This window comes from Centroberyx affinis, unplaced genomic scaffold (assembly GCF_046629955.1).
Source record: "Centroberyx affinis isolate AG114_WGS23_722 - 3 ecotype Tasmania unplaced genomic scaffold, CSIRO-AGI_Caff_v1 ptg006241l_1, whole genome shotgun sequence".
Taxonomy (NCBI): domain Eukaryota; kingdom Metazoa; phylum Chordata; class Actinopteri; order Beryciformes; family Berycidae; genus Centroberyx; species Centroberyx affinis.
Genome location: NW_027283173.1, coordinates 5,001 through 23,208, shown reverse-complemented (window position 1 = coordinate 23,208; position 18,208 = coordinate 5,001). Strand labels below are relative to the sequence as shown.

Below are 18,208 nucleotides of genomic sequence, written 5' to 3'. Positions count from 1 at the left end.
TGCTAAGAACTCTGTCATGCTTTCAAAAAAAGCTTTCAGTTGCAAAGTGCTTTACAAAGCAGGGGGAAGCAGATAAAACCAGCTAAAGCAAGGTAAGAAACATAAAAATTCAATAAAAAAAAAACATAATAGAGAGGAAACTTATGTAAGATCCTTACACAAAACAAGTTTACTAAAGTGAGAATTAAGATCTGATTTAAAATTGCTGAGTACCAAAGTTGGTAAGAAAATATTGTATTCTTTTTATCAGTGGACGTTGATTGGCTGCATCTCTGCACCGCGAGGCGGGGTTTGGTCAGAGGTATTCTTGGCCTAAACTTATTGGTCACGGAAAGTGTGGAAGCCTTTCTTCATTGGCTGTGTTTCCTGTCAGTCTGCGGCCCAGGAGGTCCAAGCCGCCTGATTGGTCAACGCTGCCGCCGCTCAGAGGAAACCCGTAAGTAGGTTTTGAATAAGGGAGTGTGTCTGATTGGTCAGTCAGATGGATGTGGGCGGGACATGGGTCGTAGGAAACCTGTGGATTCAGTTCGGAGAAGTTGCGTCAACCTATCAGAATTAGCCAGAGAAAGACCGGAAAAGGTTGATTTTATTTCAAAATAATGGTGTTATTTTTTTTTTTTTTTATAAAATTAAACGAATTAGCAAGGATGCATCACAATCACTAATACAGTCTACTGCTGTTATTTTGAACACCCTCCTAAGCTGTGATCTATACCTTACTCATACTTTTAATTAAAATGTTTTACTTAGCCGACTGAACACATCCTAGTGTTGACATTTTCAGTTGCAGAAATTTAAATATATTCTTATTTATATTCTATTTTTCATTGCATTATCCTATCACTACTTACTGCTGCAATTACTCAGTTTCCCCCAGGGAATCATTAAAGTTTCATGCTACTTTATCTTATCAAACTGATGTAGGGTCTTTCAAGGGGGAAAAAAACAAATCCATATTTTTCTGAAAATATCACTGATTTTTAAAAAAATATATATATTATACTAGTGGAAATTTGCCTTATGATGGCCACTGACTGGATGTCATAGTGTTGTTTGCCCACCTTTATACTTAGCACTGTATCACTGATTTTAACCTGTAACAATAACACAACAGGCAATGAGGGTTTTATTTTGAAATTCATGACCGGAAGTCGAATTTCTTTAATTGTGGAAATTTGACACTTTTGAAGCAACTGTTCCAGTGAAATATTAATAGTCTTATATTAAACATGTTATGCTGTCATAGTCGTATATTTCAACATGAATATTATTTACCCTGGATATGAATCCTAAGCCTCTCTCTCTCTCTCTCTCTCTCTCTCTCTCTCTCTCTCTCCCTCCCCCCCCCCCCCCCCTCTCTCTGGTGTCTCCGCCCATAAATTCCAGTGTGTCTGGCTGTGAGAAAGAGCTTCCCATCAGGAGAGAAAAAGAAAAGGAAGACGGTGCTGGACCCTGAACCAAAGCAAGATAATAAACAAGACGCAGCCAGGACCCGACTGCCGCTCTCATCTCCAGACACAACACACACACACATCCACTCCTCTGTGTGCTAAAGCGGGACTTCTGCACATCCGCGTCGGTCTTTCCCTTTCACACAACTTGTTAATAACTTTTTTTCTCCCATCCTGAGTTGGAGGATCGAGGCGTTCTGCGGTTTGATCTCACTTTGAAGGAGTTTGCTTTCCAACCGGACTGCAGTGCAACAGTGTCACTGTGTTTCTGCTGCTGCTGCTGCTGCTGCGAAGAAGAAGAAGAAACAGACCCGGGCATCGTTTAAAGGCCAGAATCAGCGGCGAGGAAAAAGCATGGAGATCCTGGACAGTAGTGAGTCGTTTCTGCACTGGGACAGGAACCTCAGCGAGCTGTCCGAGGCCGGGGAGAACGACTCCGTCCTTTACAGCACCGTAAGTGATCGATCGGTGATTGGGGAAAAGGACCCGCACTGTGGGATTGATCGATGAGGGCCTAGTGGCGGCTGTGCAGCTTCACACACGACCATAATCACCCTTATCTCACTTTGATGAGGCTTAATTCAGAGAGGAGGGGGTGTAATCTGTTTAGTGTGTGTGTGTGCGTGTGTGTGAGCGAGCTGATCCGGTTTAGTTGCGCTCCTGGCTCTCCATTCACAAGTTGAGCCTTGGGGTCCAGGATGCAGGTATGCAGTTATTTCTCACCAGGGCAACTTTCTTTTTTTTTTCTAAAGCGCATTTAAACAGCAACAGCATGGTCCACCAAGTGTTTAACAGAGTAACAAATGACACTGACAAATGCATATAATAAAAAACTGAGTGAGAGATGCAGTGGAGGGTAAACCCATATTATTGGGTCTACAAACTTTCTGGTGGAAAGGCATCGTTTAGTAAAAAGTGTTAAAGTGATGTCAGTTATGAGAAGTTAGGGTCTTTGAAGGGGAAAAGCATAAATTAGTACTTTTATGAAAATACAATAGAGTTTTGTTTATATTGGTGGTTGTTTGCCTTGTGATGATCAGACTGGAAGTCACAGATTAGCCACATTTTTATTTACCACTAGATCACTGGATATGGGGCAGTAGAGTGTGTGTGTGTTTGTGTGTGTGTGCGTGTGCGTGTGTGTGTGTGTGCAGCCTTTAATTACAAAACCATGCACTGAAAGTTTTCTTTCTAAACTCCAGTTATACTCTTGAACTGAACAAAATTGAGCTGAAAGTCATTTTTGCCCATCAACAGCTTATCTAACTTTCTATAATGACGCTGGGAAACTAATTAGAGCCTTTCGCCTTTCTGGTTGCAGTGATAGAGTGTTTTTTTTTTTTTAAGATGCAGGCGTCTGGAGTTCACATCACAGCCTGCCACTGGAAATCCACTGAAAGCCCAGGAGGAAAGTCTTGAATCTAGCAAAAAAAAAAAAACGCCACACAAGGAAAAGATTATTACATATGATTTTAAATCCCTTTGATTTTAAAAAAAGAGCCCATAATTATTGCTGATTATAGGGCTGTGGCTCTCAGAGTGGGGGCCCTCGGGGCTCCTTGAGGGGTTCCCCAGCAAAATGAGTAGTTTAACAGTATAATTCAATTCACTTGAAATTACCCCAATTAGAAAATGCCTCCCAACATACAGACAGATATACCATTCTTCTTCTTACATTTTTTCAAGTGTGGGTCTGAAACATGAAAACGTTTGAGAGCCCATTTGCATTATAAGGAAGTTTGGCATCTTAAGTATGTAGAAAATGTGGAAAATGTTGTTAGCGCTCCCCCTGAAAATGTAACTTAGTGTTTGCAAAGGCAGGTGTTTGTGTTTCATTACACAGGTTTACTAATCATGACAATCACTTTTTTTTTCTTTTTGCTTCGTATGCTTCGTTTCACACTGATGCAACAGGGTGATAACCTATAGAACCTCCCCTCAAGGCTGCTTCTTATTGCAGCAATAGGTTACACACACACATACACGTGCACACACACACACACACACACACACACACACACACACAGCATCTCCTTGCAGTAAGGAGAACCCTGCTTTTAGAAGGACTTGCGTTTTCAGTTATGTAACTTGAGGTATGTGTTCCAGCCATATGGCTTTCTGGGTAGACTTCTGGGCCAAGGGAGCGTGTGTGTGTGTGTGTGTGTGTGTGTGTGAGAGAGAGAGAGAGAGAGAGAGAGAGAGAGAGAGAAAGAGAGAGAGAGAGAGAAAGATGGAGAGAGAGTTGGTCCAAGCATATGTGAGTGTAAGAGAGCATAATTGACTGTGTGTGTGTGTGTGTGTGTGTGTGTGTGTGTGTGTGTGTGTGTGTGTGTGTGTGTGTGATTGTGTGTCTGGGTGGGAGGAGCGATTGGGTTTACAGGGGAAAATCCAGCTGGCTTGCAGGATGGGAATCAGACACCATTGCCCTGCTGAGACTGAGACTGAGACTACACACACACACACACACAGACACTTTGGCATTTACCTACTCCAGGTAAACCTTACAGACAAGTGATGACTTGCGTTCTTAAAACCTCAGAGTGGTTCAAGCTGTGGATCTATCTTCATTAAACAAACCCTGGGGCCACAATTCCAGCCAAAAGTATCAGGCCAGTCAGCTGCAGTTTGTCTGTTTTGCTGCTGTTATTATTTCAAAATGTATTGTCTATTACAGGAATACACATTTTTGGGAGATTGGCCTGCTTGTAAACATTATGTGATGAGAACCTAGACACCAAAGTCATCCATGTGTCCCCGGTAGAGACTATGTTGAGTGATAGTAGGCTACAAGCATTATCTTAAAAGTGAGGAAATGGGAACTTTACATGAAATTTACATGAAATATGATACAAAAATGACATTACACAGATGGCTGCTGACCTGAAATAGTTCCAAAATTAAACTGTGGCTAGATCACCTATACTGACTTAATAACATTTAATTTGTTACATGTATAAATCTACAGGCCATACAATAAAACCACAAACAAAAGGCCAGTCTTCCTACTATAACTGAACATAGTGTATGCTAAAGTGTTAGCATGAAGCACTGGAGCCAATGATCTACCAGGGACACATGGATGATTTTGGTAATAAGTTGACCAATGGGACCATCTCCCAAAACTTTGGTGTGTTCCTTTAAAACTCTAGTATGCTTATGAATAGAAGTCACTGGAGCAGTTTAGGGGTGTAGTGCCTAAACTCCTTCTCCCCCCCTCCAGGGGTTTGAACCACTGACCTGACTACTGCTGACCTCCCACACACATAAAGGCCAGGTTGTGTTAGGAAGTACTATAATGTACTTGTTAGTGTGGCGAATATTCTATGTTTAGTAAAGAATGAATAGTGGAGTTATTCATGGTGTGTGTGTGTGTGTGTGTGTGTGTGTGTGTGCAGGCCAACAAGACTGTACTGTATGGGAGAGAGAGAGAAGGAAAGGTTGATTCTCTCAGATGCCATGAGAACAGACTGGTGTCTTTGTTCCAGTTCCCTGGCTGTGCCCCCTCTCCTCATTCCTTGGGTCTCACACACACACACACACACACACACACACACCTTGCATACACACTCTCACTTTCTCTCCCTGGGTTTGTTGACATGGAATTCCTCACAACAATGTAAACTGTTCTCAGTTGCAGTGCACTTACGGATCTTGGTATGTGTGTGTGTGTGTGTGTGTGTGTGTTTTTGTGTGGTCCTCACCCAAACGTCTGGTTCTCTCATCATTAAGCGATCACCCCATCTCTCTCTCTCTCTCTCTCTCTCTTTCTCTGTGTTTCTCTCCCTGTCTCTGTTATGCAAGTTCATGATATATCTAGTTTCTCAGGTTTTGATAGAATAACATTGCAGAGGTATGAAGGTGGAGTCCTGCTTTCTCCATTCCCCTCCATTCACATGCTAACTGAAATAGCCTTATTGACATTGTAGTAGCTTAAATTAACTTAGGTGATTCTCTTTATCCACATGGCGGCCATATTTGATTTATGTCTTACTCTGGGAGGGAAACACTACCTGGAAGTCAGAGAAGTGAATGGAAACAAAAGCAGACTTGACCAGTCTGTGGAAGAAAAAATGTAAAATATACACCAAAATTATCTTTTGAAATGTGGAGAGCAGAGCTGGAGAAGGTCCAAATCAAAGAAACGTCCATAATGTTGATCCAAAACTTAACCTAATGTTAGCAGTCAGCTACATCATGTTGTTAACATGTTATTCAACCAGGTTGAATTCTTATTGTAAAGCATTATCACACTTTATCTGTAGTATTAATAGCTACCATTATGCTTCATATTCTTCTTCATATGCTTCTTTGACAGTCAGATAGTTTGTTAGCTGTGTCTGCTTGCTAGCACTAGCATTAGGTGACTATAGGCAGTTACAACTGTTACTGTTAAAACTAGCTGTCGGCTACAAGTGACACAGTTTGACCCAGTTGTTTGATGATTAACATTAACAATGAAGTAGCTGACTGCTAATATTAGCTAAAGTTATGAATCATGGATGTTTCCTAGTTGTGCTGCGGTCTTTGTTTTGGACCTTCTCCAGTTCTGCTTATCTCTTCACTACATCCACGGATCATTTTAGTGTTTTTGCATTTTTGACCAAAGACTGGTTGAACTTGCCTCTGTTTCCCAAGGAGTAAGAATTATTGTAATAGTATTGAAATGAACAGGTAATGACTAATTAATTACTTTTATTGAGTAACAAACCCAACTTGAATCTGCCTCCTACGACTGTCCTTCAGAACCAAACCCACATCATAGTGTTTATCAAACTCAAATGATTTCTTCTGTTTGGCTGAGTAGTTGAACACAGATACTTATGGGCATTTGTGAATTCAAATAATCTTTTTTTAATGTGGTAAGTAGTGGTACACTGGGAATTCAAATGACGTCTTTTCATGACGATATTAAACACAAATAGCAGGGTTGTTTTTGGAACTGTTTTTTCAAACCGTCAAATCATGCCTACGTAAAATCTTGTCGTTCGAGTTTGTGTGGGAAGGGTTATGGAGGTTATGCAAAAGATGATGTGACTAATGACTGTAACCTGTTGAGCTTGTAATGATAATGAGTTTTCCCAACATGAAGTATTTATAGGTATAAATAGGCTCACAACTGCTATACATCTATAGTTAGTTCTGTGTGTAAGCTTGTGTAATATGAATACCTGCATGTAGTGAGGTAAGGAAAATAGTAATTATCAATTTGAAGAAGTCAGCAGCTCACGGGCTGACAGGGAATCAGGTTCCTGCCGGACCAGCTTGTCCACTTAGTCCCAAAAAGATGTCTGGTCGACAGATTTCTGCATGTGTGTCAAGGAAACTTTTATTTCCTTGTCGTCATTGTCACCTGGACCTGGATAATCCACAGACCGTGACAGACCGGGTCATAAATCTGATTCCTGTGTGTGTTTCCTGACTGAAACGCATACATTTTCATTTCATTTCATACATTTTAGCATAGCGGCCAAACATGTGACCTACCATCCACACCTTGCCTCTGTATACTCACTGTAGACTTCCAGAGAGAGAGAGAGAGAGGGGCCTTAAACTTGAATGCCGTCTCATGCAGTTGCACATACTTGTATCTTGCTGTTCAGCACATGGCGTACTCGCTGCACTCATCTGGAGAAGAAGAAAAAAAAGGAGAGAGAGTCTATTTGCTCTGCACATGCTCCAGGACTTCCCAAATATGCGTCGGCTTACATAATGCTGCATACCTACAGATGTGGAGTGACGCTTCTCTATGAGTCTGATACTAGCGGCCATTCTTTATTTCTTTAGCACTTTTTTGCGCTTTTAAATACTTTTGAACACAAGTGATTGCTTTGAGAGCTCAACTCACACACACACACACTCAGGATTGAATCATTTTATTCTGAGTAAGCAAACACACACACACACATACGCGCAGTGTCTAATGTAAACAGAGGGTTCTCCATGTGCTCACAGAGCAGCGCCTGTTCTCCGTCAGGGCAGGGCATCCTGCTCGCTGGTGGCCTCTCTCTCTCTCTCTCTCTCTCTCACTCTCTCTCCTCCCATCTCTCTTTCTGAAAGGTCCATGTGTCTGCTGTAACATGAGTGTCAGAGTCTGCTGGGAGGGACGGTCACTCGGGACACACACACACACACACACACACACAGAAAACGTCCTACTGCAGACGTTTTATATAGCGAATGAGTAAATGACAAACAAGTCACAGTTACAATATTGCTCATCAAGCACTGACATGATGACATTTCACAAAGTGACGCATGCTGCCGCTCTGCGCACCACAGCCTGAGCAGCCTCTCTATCAATAGCCCAGGCTGCTCAGTGCCTGCTAGGCGTTCATCCAGGGAATGTCCTATTTATGATAATGAACCCTCTCTCCCATCCACGCAAACACACAGTATTATTTCCTCAGGCGTGGTGCCGGATCTTCAGGTTGTTCTGTCTATACCTTCAGGAAGAGATGTATATCAAGCCTTCTGAAACCGAATTCACCAAGATCTTTGATACTGGTGCCATTTGTCGAAAAGCTGTAATCGTACAAAAAGGTTTTTCAGAAAATCAGCCGGACAAAAATGCTGATTTTGAAATTCTATAATGGGTTATGAATGGGTTATTTCACTGGCTTCTAACTCTATTAAGCTCAGGCTAATTGGCTCCTGATGGGCCATGTCAATTCCCAGTTAAATTTAGAGTCAAGAAATGAAAAACATTCAAGTTAGAGTTGCACACTTTTCACATCACAGCAGTTGTGCACATGAACGGAAGAATTTGACTTGCTGCTGTTAGCATGAATTCACCAAAATCGTGATTCTAAAGAATTGCAAAAGTAAGGAATTTTGAACTTTTTAAAGCCCCTAGTCAATCAGATTACTGGCTGGAATTGTATTCATCTGGGGTTAGACTGACAGTTTGCTGATATTGGCTTTTTATCAAAAATCACATCTGGTCCAGTCAGTGTCGTCCACCTCTGATATGATGCAGTTTGCTTGATTACATATTTATTGTAGAATTGATACTACACTGGTTGTCTATGGGAAGACCTTAACCTGAACTGATTCTAATGAGACATTTTGATTGGATTCCCCATAAGTATGTGTGAATATGTTTTCATTGTTACCGTTAATATGCTGGGTTTGAATGGAGGCCTTTCCACCCTGACAAGAATAAAATTGAAACATTTAAAACTGTTGATTTTTTTGATATGAAAATGGTCAAATATAAAGATAGTGAATATTGACACAAAATATCAGCTTCAGTCCAAAAAAATGTCAGCATGGGCCTTTAAAAACCCATATTGGTGGAAGCTGTGGGAGCCAGTTGGACCTTACTGACTTGAATTTGCTGGCTGTAGCGCAAATTCAAGTTCAAGTTCTGACAGCGCAGATGCTGCGCATATGTAGAGGACATGATGAGCTCCTTCTGAGACATGGCACCGTCTTTCAAATCTGATGCAACTTCACTCCCAACTTGGAAAGTGGGACTCTGTGCGGTATATGTGTGTGTGTGTGTGTGTGTGTGTGTGTGTGTGTGGGTGTGTGTGTGTGTGGGAGTTAAGTGTGCTCCACGCAGCCATTTGAGAGCAAAGTGAAGGTAGTAATCAGTGTGTGAGAGCGGTCATTATGGCAAATCCACAGGAGCCTTCACGCTCTGCAGCAAAGCTAAATTTAACCCTCTGTCTCTCTATTTCTGTGTCTTTCTGTCTCTTCCTCTGTCTTTCTCTCTGCCTCCATCTGTCTGTCTGCCTGTCTCTCTCTCTTTCTGTCTCTTTCTGTCTGTCTCTCTCTCTCCCGTCACTTCCTGTCCCTCATTCGTCCCCTCTCCCCTCTCTTTTCCCCAAGGCGCTGCTGGGATTTTAAATGGTTGTGTGTGTGTGTGTGTGTGTGTGTGTGTGTGTGTGTGTGTGTGTGTGTGTGTGTGTGTGTGTGTGTGTGTGTGTGTGTGTGTTGTGTGTGTGTGTGTGTGTGTGTGTGTGTGTGTGGTTAGCAGGGTGTGGGCTGAAATATCTTCTTGAGTGGCCTGTTTATGTACCCAGCCCTAAAATGAGCCTGGCAGCACAGTCTTATAGTAGCGGCCTTGTGAAACGCAGTGACCAGTCTCTCTCTCTCTCTCTCTCTCTCTTCTTTACATTCTTTTCTTTCATCTTACTTGTTCCATATCCCACTTGAATGTTTTTTTCTTTTCTCCTCTCTGCACTTTCCCAAGTTCACAAATGAGCAAGATTACACACATTTATCACAAAGCAGCTTTACTTTATTGAAGTATAACTGAGAAAATATGACTATAGTAGTTTCTTGGTCTGGATAGTGACACAGCCTGGCTTGTTAATGCTCTGTCCTTGGTGCAGTAGTTTAGCCATGAAAACTCATATTCAAGACTACTTACTAAACACAATGCGGTATACACAAAAACTATCAACACATCAATTTCAGCACATAATGTTAAGAGGTTTGATGCCTTTTTTAAGTAGAGTACCTCTTTTTATGCCTGGCAGAAGGGCAAGCATGTGTTGCTGTGTCTAAGAGACTGTAGGATTTTCATTAGGTCCTTGTTGAACTGCCATTGGCAGATTGTTTTTCCATTTCACATTTCTCTGCAATTCATATTCTTAGTGGAAGCGTTTCACTAGCTAGTAGAAGATTCATTTAACATTCTTGCAAGATTCATTAAACTAAGTTAGTTTTCACATTTTCATATTTAAACTGGCATGTTTTAAGTGATGATAATGAAAAAGAGAATTGAAAATAATATATTCTTGTAGGGAACTAGGAAACAGGCAGGGACCCACAATGCAACATTAGAAGCAGTAGTAGGGCTGCACAATACCAACAAACCACATATTGCAATTTTGAGAGATATTGCAGTTGAAGTATGAGCTGCAGTCTTAAGGTTTTAAAGTCTAGGCATAAATTAGATGAATGTGGTTTGAAACACTTCCAGTCACTCTCCACAGGTAGATTATAGGAATATCTCCCACTGGGCTTCCCACTAATGATCAACCTCTTCTTCTTACACTAGGTATTTTTGGCCTGAGGGAGGCCCGCCTGCAGCTCTGTATTCACTTTCACTGCTTCACTTGTTGATTGTGCATATTCGAAAAATGAATGAAAAATAACCATATAGTAGACTTTACGATAAAGATATTGCATTCTTTCATGTTGTAGTATCAGCATATACTGTATATAACATATATAGATATTGTTCAGCACTAATCTGTAATCGGGCATGGTGCCTTCTGCATTAGGTTCAGTTTTACAGGTAATAAACATCAAAGTGTCTGAAGCTAGTAAAGTGTAAATGCTTAATAAACAGTAGGTGTGCAAGCTTTGAGACACAACTTTGGTGGTTTATGCCGATCTGGAGCTCATATCCTGTCTTGTGCCACAAGTGTACTATCAAGACATACCAACCCCTCCATCCACTGGCTAGTTAACCTTTCACCCCTCTTTTTAGCTCTCCTTCCATCCCTCCTCCTCCTGCTCTCTCTCCTCCAGGGCAAGGTGAGGGGCGGGGGTGAGTCAACTCTTATCCAAAATGCCAGACACTCCTCTGTTCCTCCCATTTCTCCCTCTAAATGACTAGTTAACCTCTCTCTTTGTCTTTCCTTATTTCAGAAGTATGGGTGAATCTCTCTCTCTCTCTTTCAATCCATAAATATCATTACTGGTATCGGCCTTTAAAAACCCATATCGGTCAAACCCTGCTTTACTCTTCTCTCTGCATTCCTCTCAAAGAGCAACCCTCCATCACGACTTTGTCTTAGGTGAACCTTTTCATTCGGAGTGACATACAGTAAGCCAATTAATCCGTGCAAAGTTCAACACGTGTGTGTCTGTGTCTTTGTGTGTGTGTGTTGACATTCAAGCGTGCTTGTACTTGGCAAGCATCCGTCTCAGAATGCTCCGCTTTAATGGAGGAATTAAGATCAGCGGCGCGCCCAAACAAGTTTCCCAGAGTGTTTTCCTTTTCCAAGGATTAAAAATTTAACTGGAAGTACCCAGCAAGAAGGGCGCTGACCTAGTTTTTACCCAGCATGCAGTGTTGTGTGTGTGCGTGTGCGTGGTAGGGGGGGTCTGAACATGCAGCAACCCTTCACTGGAATGAGATTCAGAGTAGTGTGTGTTGATTTGGCAAAGGTGAATGTGTGAGGAGGAGTGAGTGGGTTCACTAGTAGTTGAGCAACTGTTGGAGAGAGAGAGAGTGTGTGTTTGTGTGTGTGTGTGTGTGTGTGTGTGGTGGCGCAGGGTTGGTACTGACTGGTCAGTGTTACAGTGCAGAGATGGAAAAAGTTATGCTTGTGTGTGCTGACCCAGTTTTTAACTAGCATACACAGAGGATGAGAGCATGATGAGTGAGTTGGTGTGTGTGTGTGTGTGTGTGTGTATGTGTGAGAGAGAGAGAGAGAAGAGAGGAAGAGGACCATAGAAAGACAGCTGTGCTTGTGTTTGACATAAACAGCATCTCCCTGCATCTGCCAGCTGTGTTTGAGGCTGGGAAGAGGAGGTTGAGTCTAGAGTTGGACAGATGGGGGGTTTCTGATATGGTGCCAATACTTCACTTTCACTCCAAAAACTATAAGAGAAGAAGAGTTTCATTCTTGTCAGGGTGGGAAAGCCTCTGAAACAGCATTTAGACCATCATGGGACACTAAAACTTTCCATTGAAACCCAGGATGATGATGAAAATAAAACTTTTCATGCATGCTTGCCAATATCTTCCCTATATATCGGCAAACTGATATATCAGTCTAACCCTACTTCAGTGATTGAGCAACTTTCGGATGGCCAGTGTGTCTGTGGAGTGACAGTTACATTTAATGATCGGTCACTGTGACAGAGCAGGGTTACAAAGTGCGGGTGTGTGTGTGTGTGTGTGTGTGTTTTGGGGGTAGACTTTTGAACTCGAGCTCCATGAATAGGAAATAGTGAGAGACAAGAGGGAGGGAGAAAAGGGGGAGTTTAGAGGAGAGGGGGGTCCTGCAGACATTTTTCCATTCATCATCCCATGGATCTGTTTTTTCTTCACTTTCTCTAGCCGTGACCACGTCTTTCCATCTCTCTGTGTATCGCCAACTCACACACGTGCACACACACACACACACACACACACGCACTTTAATATCAGCCCCACAGCCAACGCACACAGCACAGTGTCCCTCAGATAACGGCTGACTCATAGTTTTGAACGTTGACCCGGGATGTTTTCCACTCGGAGTGCTTGAACTCGACATCTCCGCGACTCCGCTGCAGCACTTCCTATTTTTAAAGCCTTTTCCTGTCCTGGTTTAACACAAAAACGGTCTTTAAGTCTTCTTAAAGTGTATAGAGGAAAGGCCGGCGCAGGATATTAAGTCTGGCAAGAGGTATGGGCTGCAGGATTATGCTGGGTAGAATAGAAATTGACATTAAAGGCTTGAAATGGTTTTGGGGGTTTGAATGGGTCCACAGTGATTGCTTGGCACATTTTCAGTCAATGTGGATTTCACCCTTTCTTGTCACATTGAGATGTGTGTGTGTGTGTGTGTGTGTGTGTATTCCTATCCCACTCCATGGGCGGAGAGCAAACACTTCCAGCCGTGCTGCTTATCACGCCTGCTGTTATTCTCTCTCACATCCTGTTGTTTACATCCGTTAATCATGAGCTCCACTCCTCCCCTGTCTGTCTTTTGTAAAAAAAAAAAAGAAAGAAAGAAAGAAAGTGTAGTCAAGGATACGGTTCAACCAATGCAGATTTTTCAAGCCAGTATTCAAGATTGATTCAAGATATGGCCATTTTCATGCTAAAAATATTCAAGTATTCAGTGTTTCCCCCTGAATTTTGTTCTTGTCGGGGTGGAAAAGCCTCTGAAACAGCATTTAGACCATCATGGGACACTAAAACTCTCTACTGAAACCCAGGAAAATAATAATAATAAAAAAACAAATCCATGCATGCACAATGATACAATAAATATGTATTTAAACAAACTGCATCATATAGAGCTTCTTCTGGATCACAGTATAGAGACAGATAATGACAGAGAGAGAGTATGCTATTTCTTTTCACGCTTCCTAAGCAGACAGACTAACCACTCAGCAAACACCAAGCCCCCCCCCCCCCCCCCCCCACACACACACACACCTCTCTAATCCACTGAGTGTGTCCAAGTGGTCTCTGTGACCTTTGACCCATCTCAGAGGAGGAAATCTGCCTGCAGGGTTGAGGGGGTGAAGTTTCCAGGGATCAGCCTCTCTGTCCCAACACGCTCACCTTAAGCATTAGTCAGGGATGAACTTTATTCAGCATTTCAGGTTTTCTTTGTTGCCTTAAAACTTGCGTTGAGTTCTAATGGAGATTCTTGCTTTCCTACTTTTCCTCCATTATTTTCCTGCTTTTTTTGCATCGACCTCATCACATCTTTGATTGGTAGGTGGGATTGGCAAATTGAGCTGGGATCAGTGTCCACAATCTAGGTCAGGGAGTGTGTGTGTGGGTGTGGGTGTGGGTGTGTGTTGTACTTCTATCCTTGTGAGAACCAGTTTCAGCTCTAGACCTTCAGAGTGAGGACATTTTTGAGAAACTAGGTAATTTTGGCTTGTCCTTACTACTTAAAGGGGGCTAATTTATGGTTAGGGTTAGGGTTAGGGTTAGGCGTGATGGAATGAATGACTTCAGTGGAAGAAGGTCCTCACAAATAGAGTAAGACAGACGTGTGTGTGTGTGTGTGTGCGTGCATGAGAACAAGCAGAAGCAAGCAAAAGTTCAATTGGAGAAATGTTGTGTAACTCTGTTTCTTAAACTTATTTCTTGTCAGATTTGGAAATGTGTGATAGAAACAGGGAGCAATTTGTTAATAATAATGGACACACACACTGGAGCCACACCGACCAGCCCTCTAATACAAGCCAGACATAGAGCCTCGCTGCTGGGCTCGCCTCCTGCAGTCTCCCCCCTAGATAAGACCCAGATAAGACCCGGATAGCCGAAGTCCTCCAAGGCCTGGAATTTGTCCTGTTCTGACACACACACACACACACACACACATACATACAATATCAATGCCACAGCCAACCTAAACAGCTTGCTTGTGGAGCTAGCCGCTAGCCCAGTGTTTATCATTGTTTTTCTAGCAGTTGGTAATCGATTGTGCGGTGAAATTTTGCTCTGTTGACTATCATGGTTATCTAACACACCAAAGCCTGGCACTGGAACAGTGGAATCAGCTGCTCTGATTGGTATCAGATACTTCCAGTGCTTGAGTTGCATTTGATCATATCTTACTTTCCAATATGCATGAGAAGCTTCAAAAGTGAACACTTGAAGGTTTTAATTTCTCTGAAGGAGAAATTAGTCTTTTCAATTTTGCACCCTGCAAAATTAAAATTCGGGAAGAAACGTCAAATCCTTGTATTTTTTTTTTTAAACCTTTTTGGCACGAAAATAGTCAAATTGAAAGAGTTTGAATAATAGCACAAAGTATCAGCTGTTGGCATCTTCGATTCAAAAATATTGGTATTGATATTGGCCTTCAAAAACCCTAATTACAGGGTTTTGATTTGAGTCCAGTGCACTTCACTTCATTGGCAAGTGGAAACGGTCACATTTGGAGCCAGTGAAGGGATCGCTGCCACTGTGTGGGTAAAGTTTCTGCACATGTCCTTCAGCCGGTGTCAAAGCAGCTTGTTAGTGTCACTAGCATTCCAGCAGCTACTTGGTTTGCACCTTGGCTTGCAGCTCCAGTAGTTGGATCCGCTGGTTTCAGTCTGGAATGCTAACAATGCTAAGACGCTGGTTCTAGGGCAGCTGAGGGACAAATATGTAAATGTTTTCCTCACACGATCTGTACTAAGTGTTGTGGGAAATTCCCTCTCAGTGTGTGTGTGTGTGTGTGTGTGTGTGTGTGTGTGTGCACGTGCATCACTGTCTTTTCTGTTGGTGTGTCTTTTGTGTATGTGTTGTGCTGTGTCATCAGCAAATAAGTACACGGATGAGCCCAGGGCAAGGTACACATGCTTACACACACGAGGGAGATGACCCTTGGGCCCGTGTGTGTGTGTGTGTGTGTGTGTGTAGTATGTGTCAGACATTCTTTCCGGTGTGCTCTTACACATCTGGTTTAGCTTTGCAGGGGAGGAAGGTGTTACATCATCAAACGTTCCACTTCCCCTACTTCTTACCAAGCTTCTGGTCACTAAGGGTTAAAAACAGACAGACAGACAGACACACACACACACACACACATACATAGACATACACACAGACACACTCCCAGCCCCAGGGGGGTTAGAAATTACAGACCACCATGGACATTCCTTCCATCCCTTCCCCTTCTCAGACCGTTAATTTAGCTGGTAACTACTGACCAGCACAACTGTGTCGGCTTTTTACTGCTCTGTCTCATCACTGCTTCTCTGCCTGCTAACTGCCTGCTAAAGCTGCTAACAGGCTTCCCAGACAAGTTAATTATCAGAGGGGAAAAGTGAAGTTAGAGGAAGCCAAAGCGGACGTAGCATTCTTCTTATTCGACTGCTAAGTTAGCTTGCTAGCTTGCTAGCTAGTCTAGCTATGTTACTTGTGTTACAATCCTACATTGAGCTAGAAGTTCTACTAAATGATGTGCCGATGGGTGAAGTATCTGGTATGATTACCTGAAACAGCTGCAACTTAGGCTGTCAATCAAATGAAGGGGCGGAGCTTCCTCTCCAAGCCGCTGCACTGAGATCTGGATGTAAACATTAAAAATTAAGACTTTCTGAACATTTTTGAAGGTAATAAATGTATTCAGTGACACTGGGGTCTAACAACATACTCTATCTCTGTACAAATGAAATTATGAATCTAGACAAATCCACGTTGTTTACATGAAAAACTCTTGTTCATCTTTAACTAAAAGTTGGTGTGCTCCTTTAACTCACAGCATTCCCGTTTAGTCCCAGGCTCCAAAGTACTGTTTTCCATCTGGGCAGAGTCAAGTTACACTGTTACAGTGTCTTTCCCTAGGATTTTTTTTTTTTTTTTATCCAGTGGGGTAAAGCAGTCAGAGGTAATTTCAATGTCTGGGTCCCTGGTCAGCTATCACAATATGTGGACTCACTGTACTAGAATTACCTTTAGAGTTGTTTTGAGTGAACCAAAAGGCCACATTGGAGGGGTTTTTAAAGCCGTGGGGATGTCGCTGTCAACGCTGCGGTCAGTCCCCAGTTATTCCCTGTTGTTTTGAACTACTCCCTTAGACCAGCTGGTTCTCAAAGCTGGGTCCTGGGGCACCCAAGGGTCCTTGGGGGGGTTGAAGGAGGTTCCCAGCAAAATGAGGAACAGTTTAATTTCACTATAACTTAACTCTAATCAAATGGGGGTTTCTGGCCTAATGTGGGTCCATGACTAAACCCTTTGTCCAATCCCCTGCTACTTCTTGTCCCAGTCCCAGTCGGACTCCCAGCATTCCCATTTGGGCTCCAGTTCCAGAGGCTCTGTTTCCCAGCTGGAGAGAGTGTCAAGTTACACAGTTGGCCCCAAATAACACCTCTCTGTTGGTCCCTCAGTGGCTGCAGAGACAAAGAGGTTTCTGTGTGTGTGTGTGTGTGTGTGTGTGTGTGTGTGTGTGTGTGAATGACACCAGACCAGCCTCCAGTCCTTCCCTGTCCGGCCGCAGCCCAGTCTAGTGCCCTACATCTACACACACACACACACACACACACACACACACACACACACACACACACTCACACACACACCCTTGCTGCGGTAATGACAGAGAGAGTATATAAGGCCTTACTATGTGTCTTTGGTGTGGTTCTGATTTCATGCAGTCAGTTTGACCTCTCCCATTTCCTGCCAGAACAAGAGGAGGATTTATTCCACTCCGTTTCATTATTTTAATGATTATTAAGGCTTTTCTGCTTTATTAGATAGCAGAGAGTAAGACAAAGAGAGAGAGAGAAGAGATGTGTCAAAGGTCATGAGGCAGATTTGAACCCACAACATCACCATGTGTCCATGTTCCATGAATGGTTTTGTTTTATACGGATGGTTTCTGTACTGTATTCTTAAAAAACCTCTTCCTCTTCTTTCTCCTTAGTAGTCTTGTCAGTTGAAAAATAACTTTTCTCTCCACCTCTTTCACCTGATAATGTAATAACTTTCCAAAATGTAATAAAATGTCCCTTTAATAACATAATACATTACTACATTACCTAGAAATAATTACATTATAAGCAACGTATCTTATTTTCATTGTTGCAATGTCTGTCTGAAGGTGTTTTAACACAATCTCTTTTTTTACAGCTTTTCTTCCATTTTCAACACATTTAAAGGGACATTTCATTACATTTTGACAGAGCAGCAACCAGTATTTTATTCATTGCAGCTGCCATTATAATTACCATCATCATCACAGCAAGTCCATTACTGTCAGACATTGGATTGTGTGTGTGTGTGTGTGTGTGTGAGTGTGTGAGCGTGCTTGTATTCAGATCATAGTCGATATGATAAAACAGCAACAGTTTGACGTATCAGCAGGGTCTCGGTATCCATGGAGATGTCGTTGCCAGGAAACGCTAGGGAGGTAAAGAGTTGTAAAGTGCTGTAAATTGCAGTGTTTGGTCACAATGTGATGGGATTCAGCCCACACACTCTCTCTCTCTCTCTCTCTCTCTCTCACTCACACACACACACACACACACACACACACACACGCTAAGGATTATTCTGATCAAGTCTTACAATAGGGTTAGAAATGGACCCACTGATGGATAAAGGTGTAAATATTGGTTTTCCTCCTTCAGTA

At 42.5% G+C, this 18,208-nt stretch overlaps 1 protein-coding gene across 1 annotated transcript in view; it reads left to right on the top strand.

The window, feature by feature from the left end:
* Positions 1–1,410: 1,410 nt before the first annotated feature.
* LOC139638254 (cyclic AMP-responsive element-binding protein 3-like protein 2) overlaps positions 1,411–18,208 on the top strand; it is a gene marked incomplete at its 3' end in the record, with an annotated part of 21,773 nt that continues 4,975 nt past the window's right edge. Inside the window, exon 1 of the mRNA XM_071512324.1 lies at positions 1,411–1,904. Coding sequence (XP_071368425.1) covers positions 1,806–1,904 — 99 coding nt within the window. The remainder of the gene's footprint in view (positions 1,905–18,208) is intronic.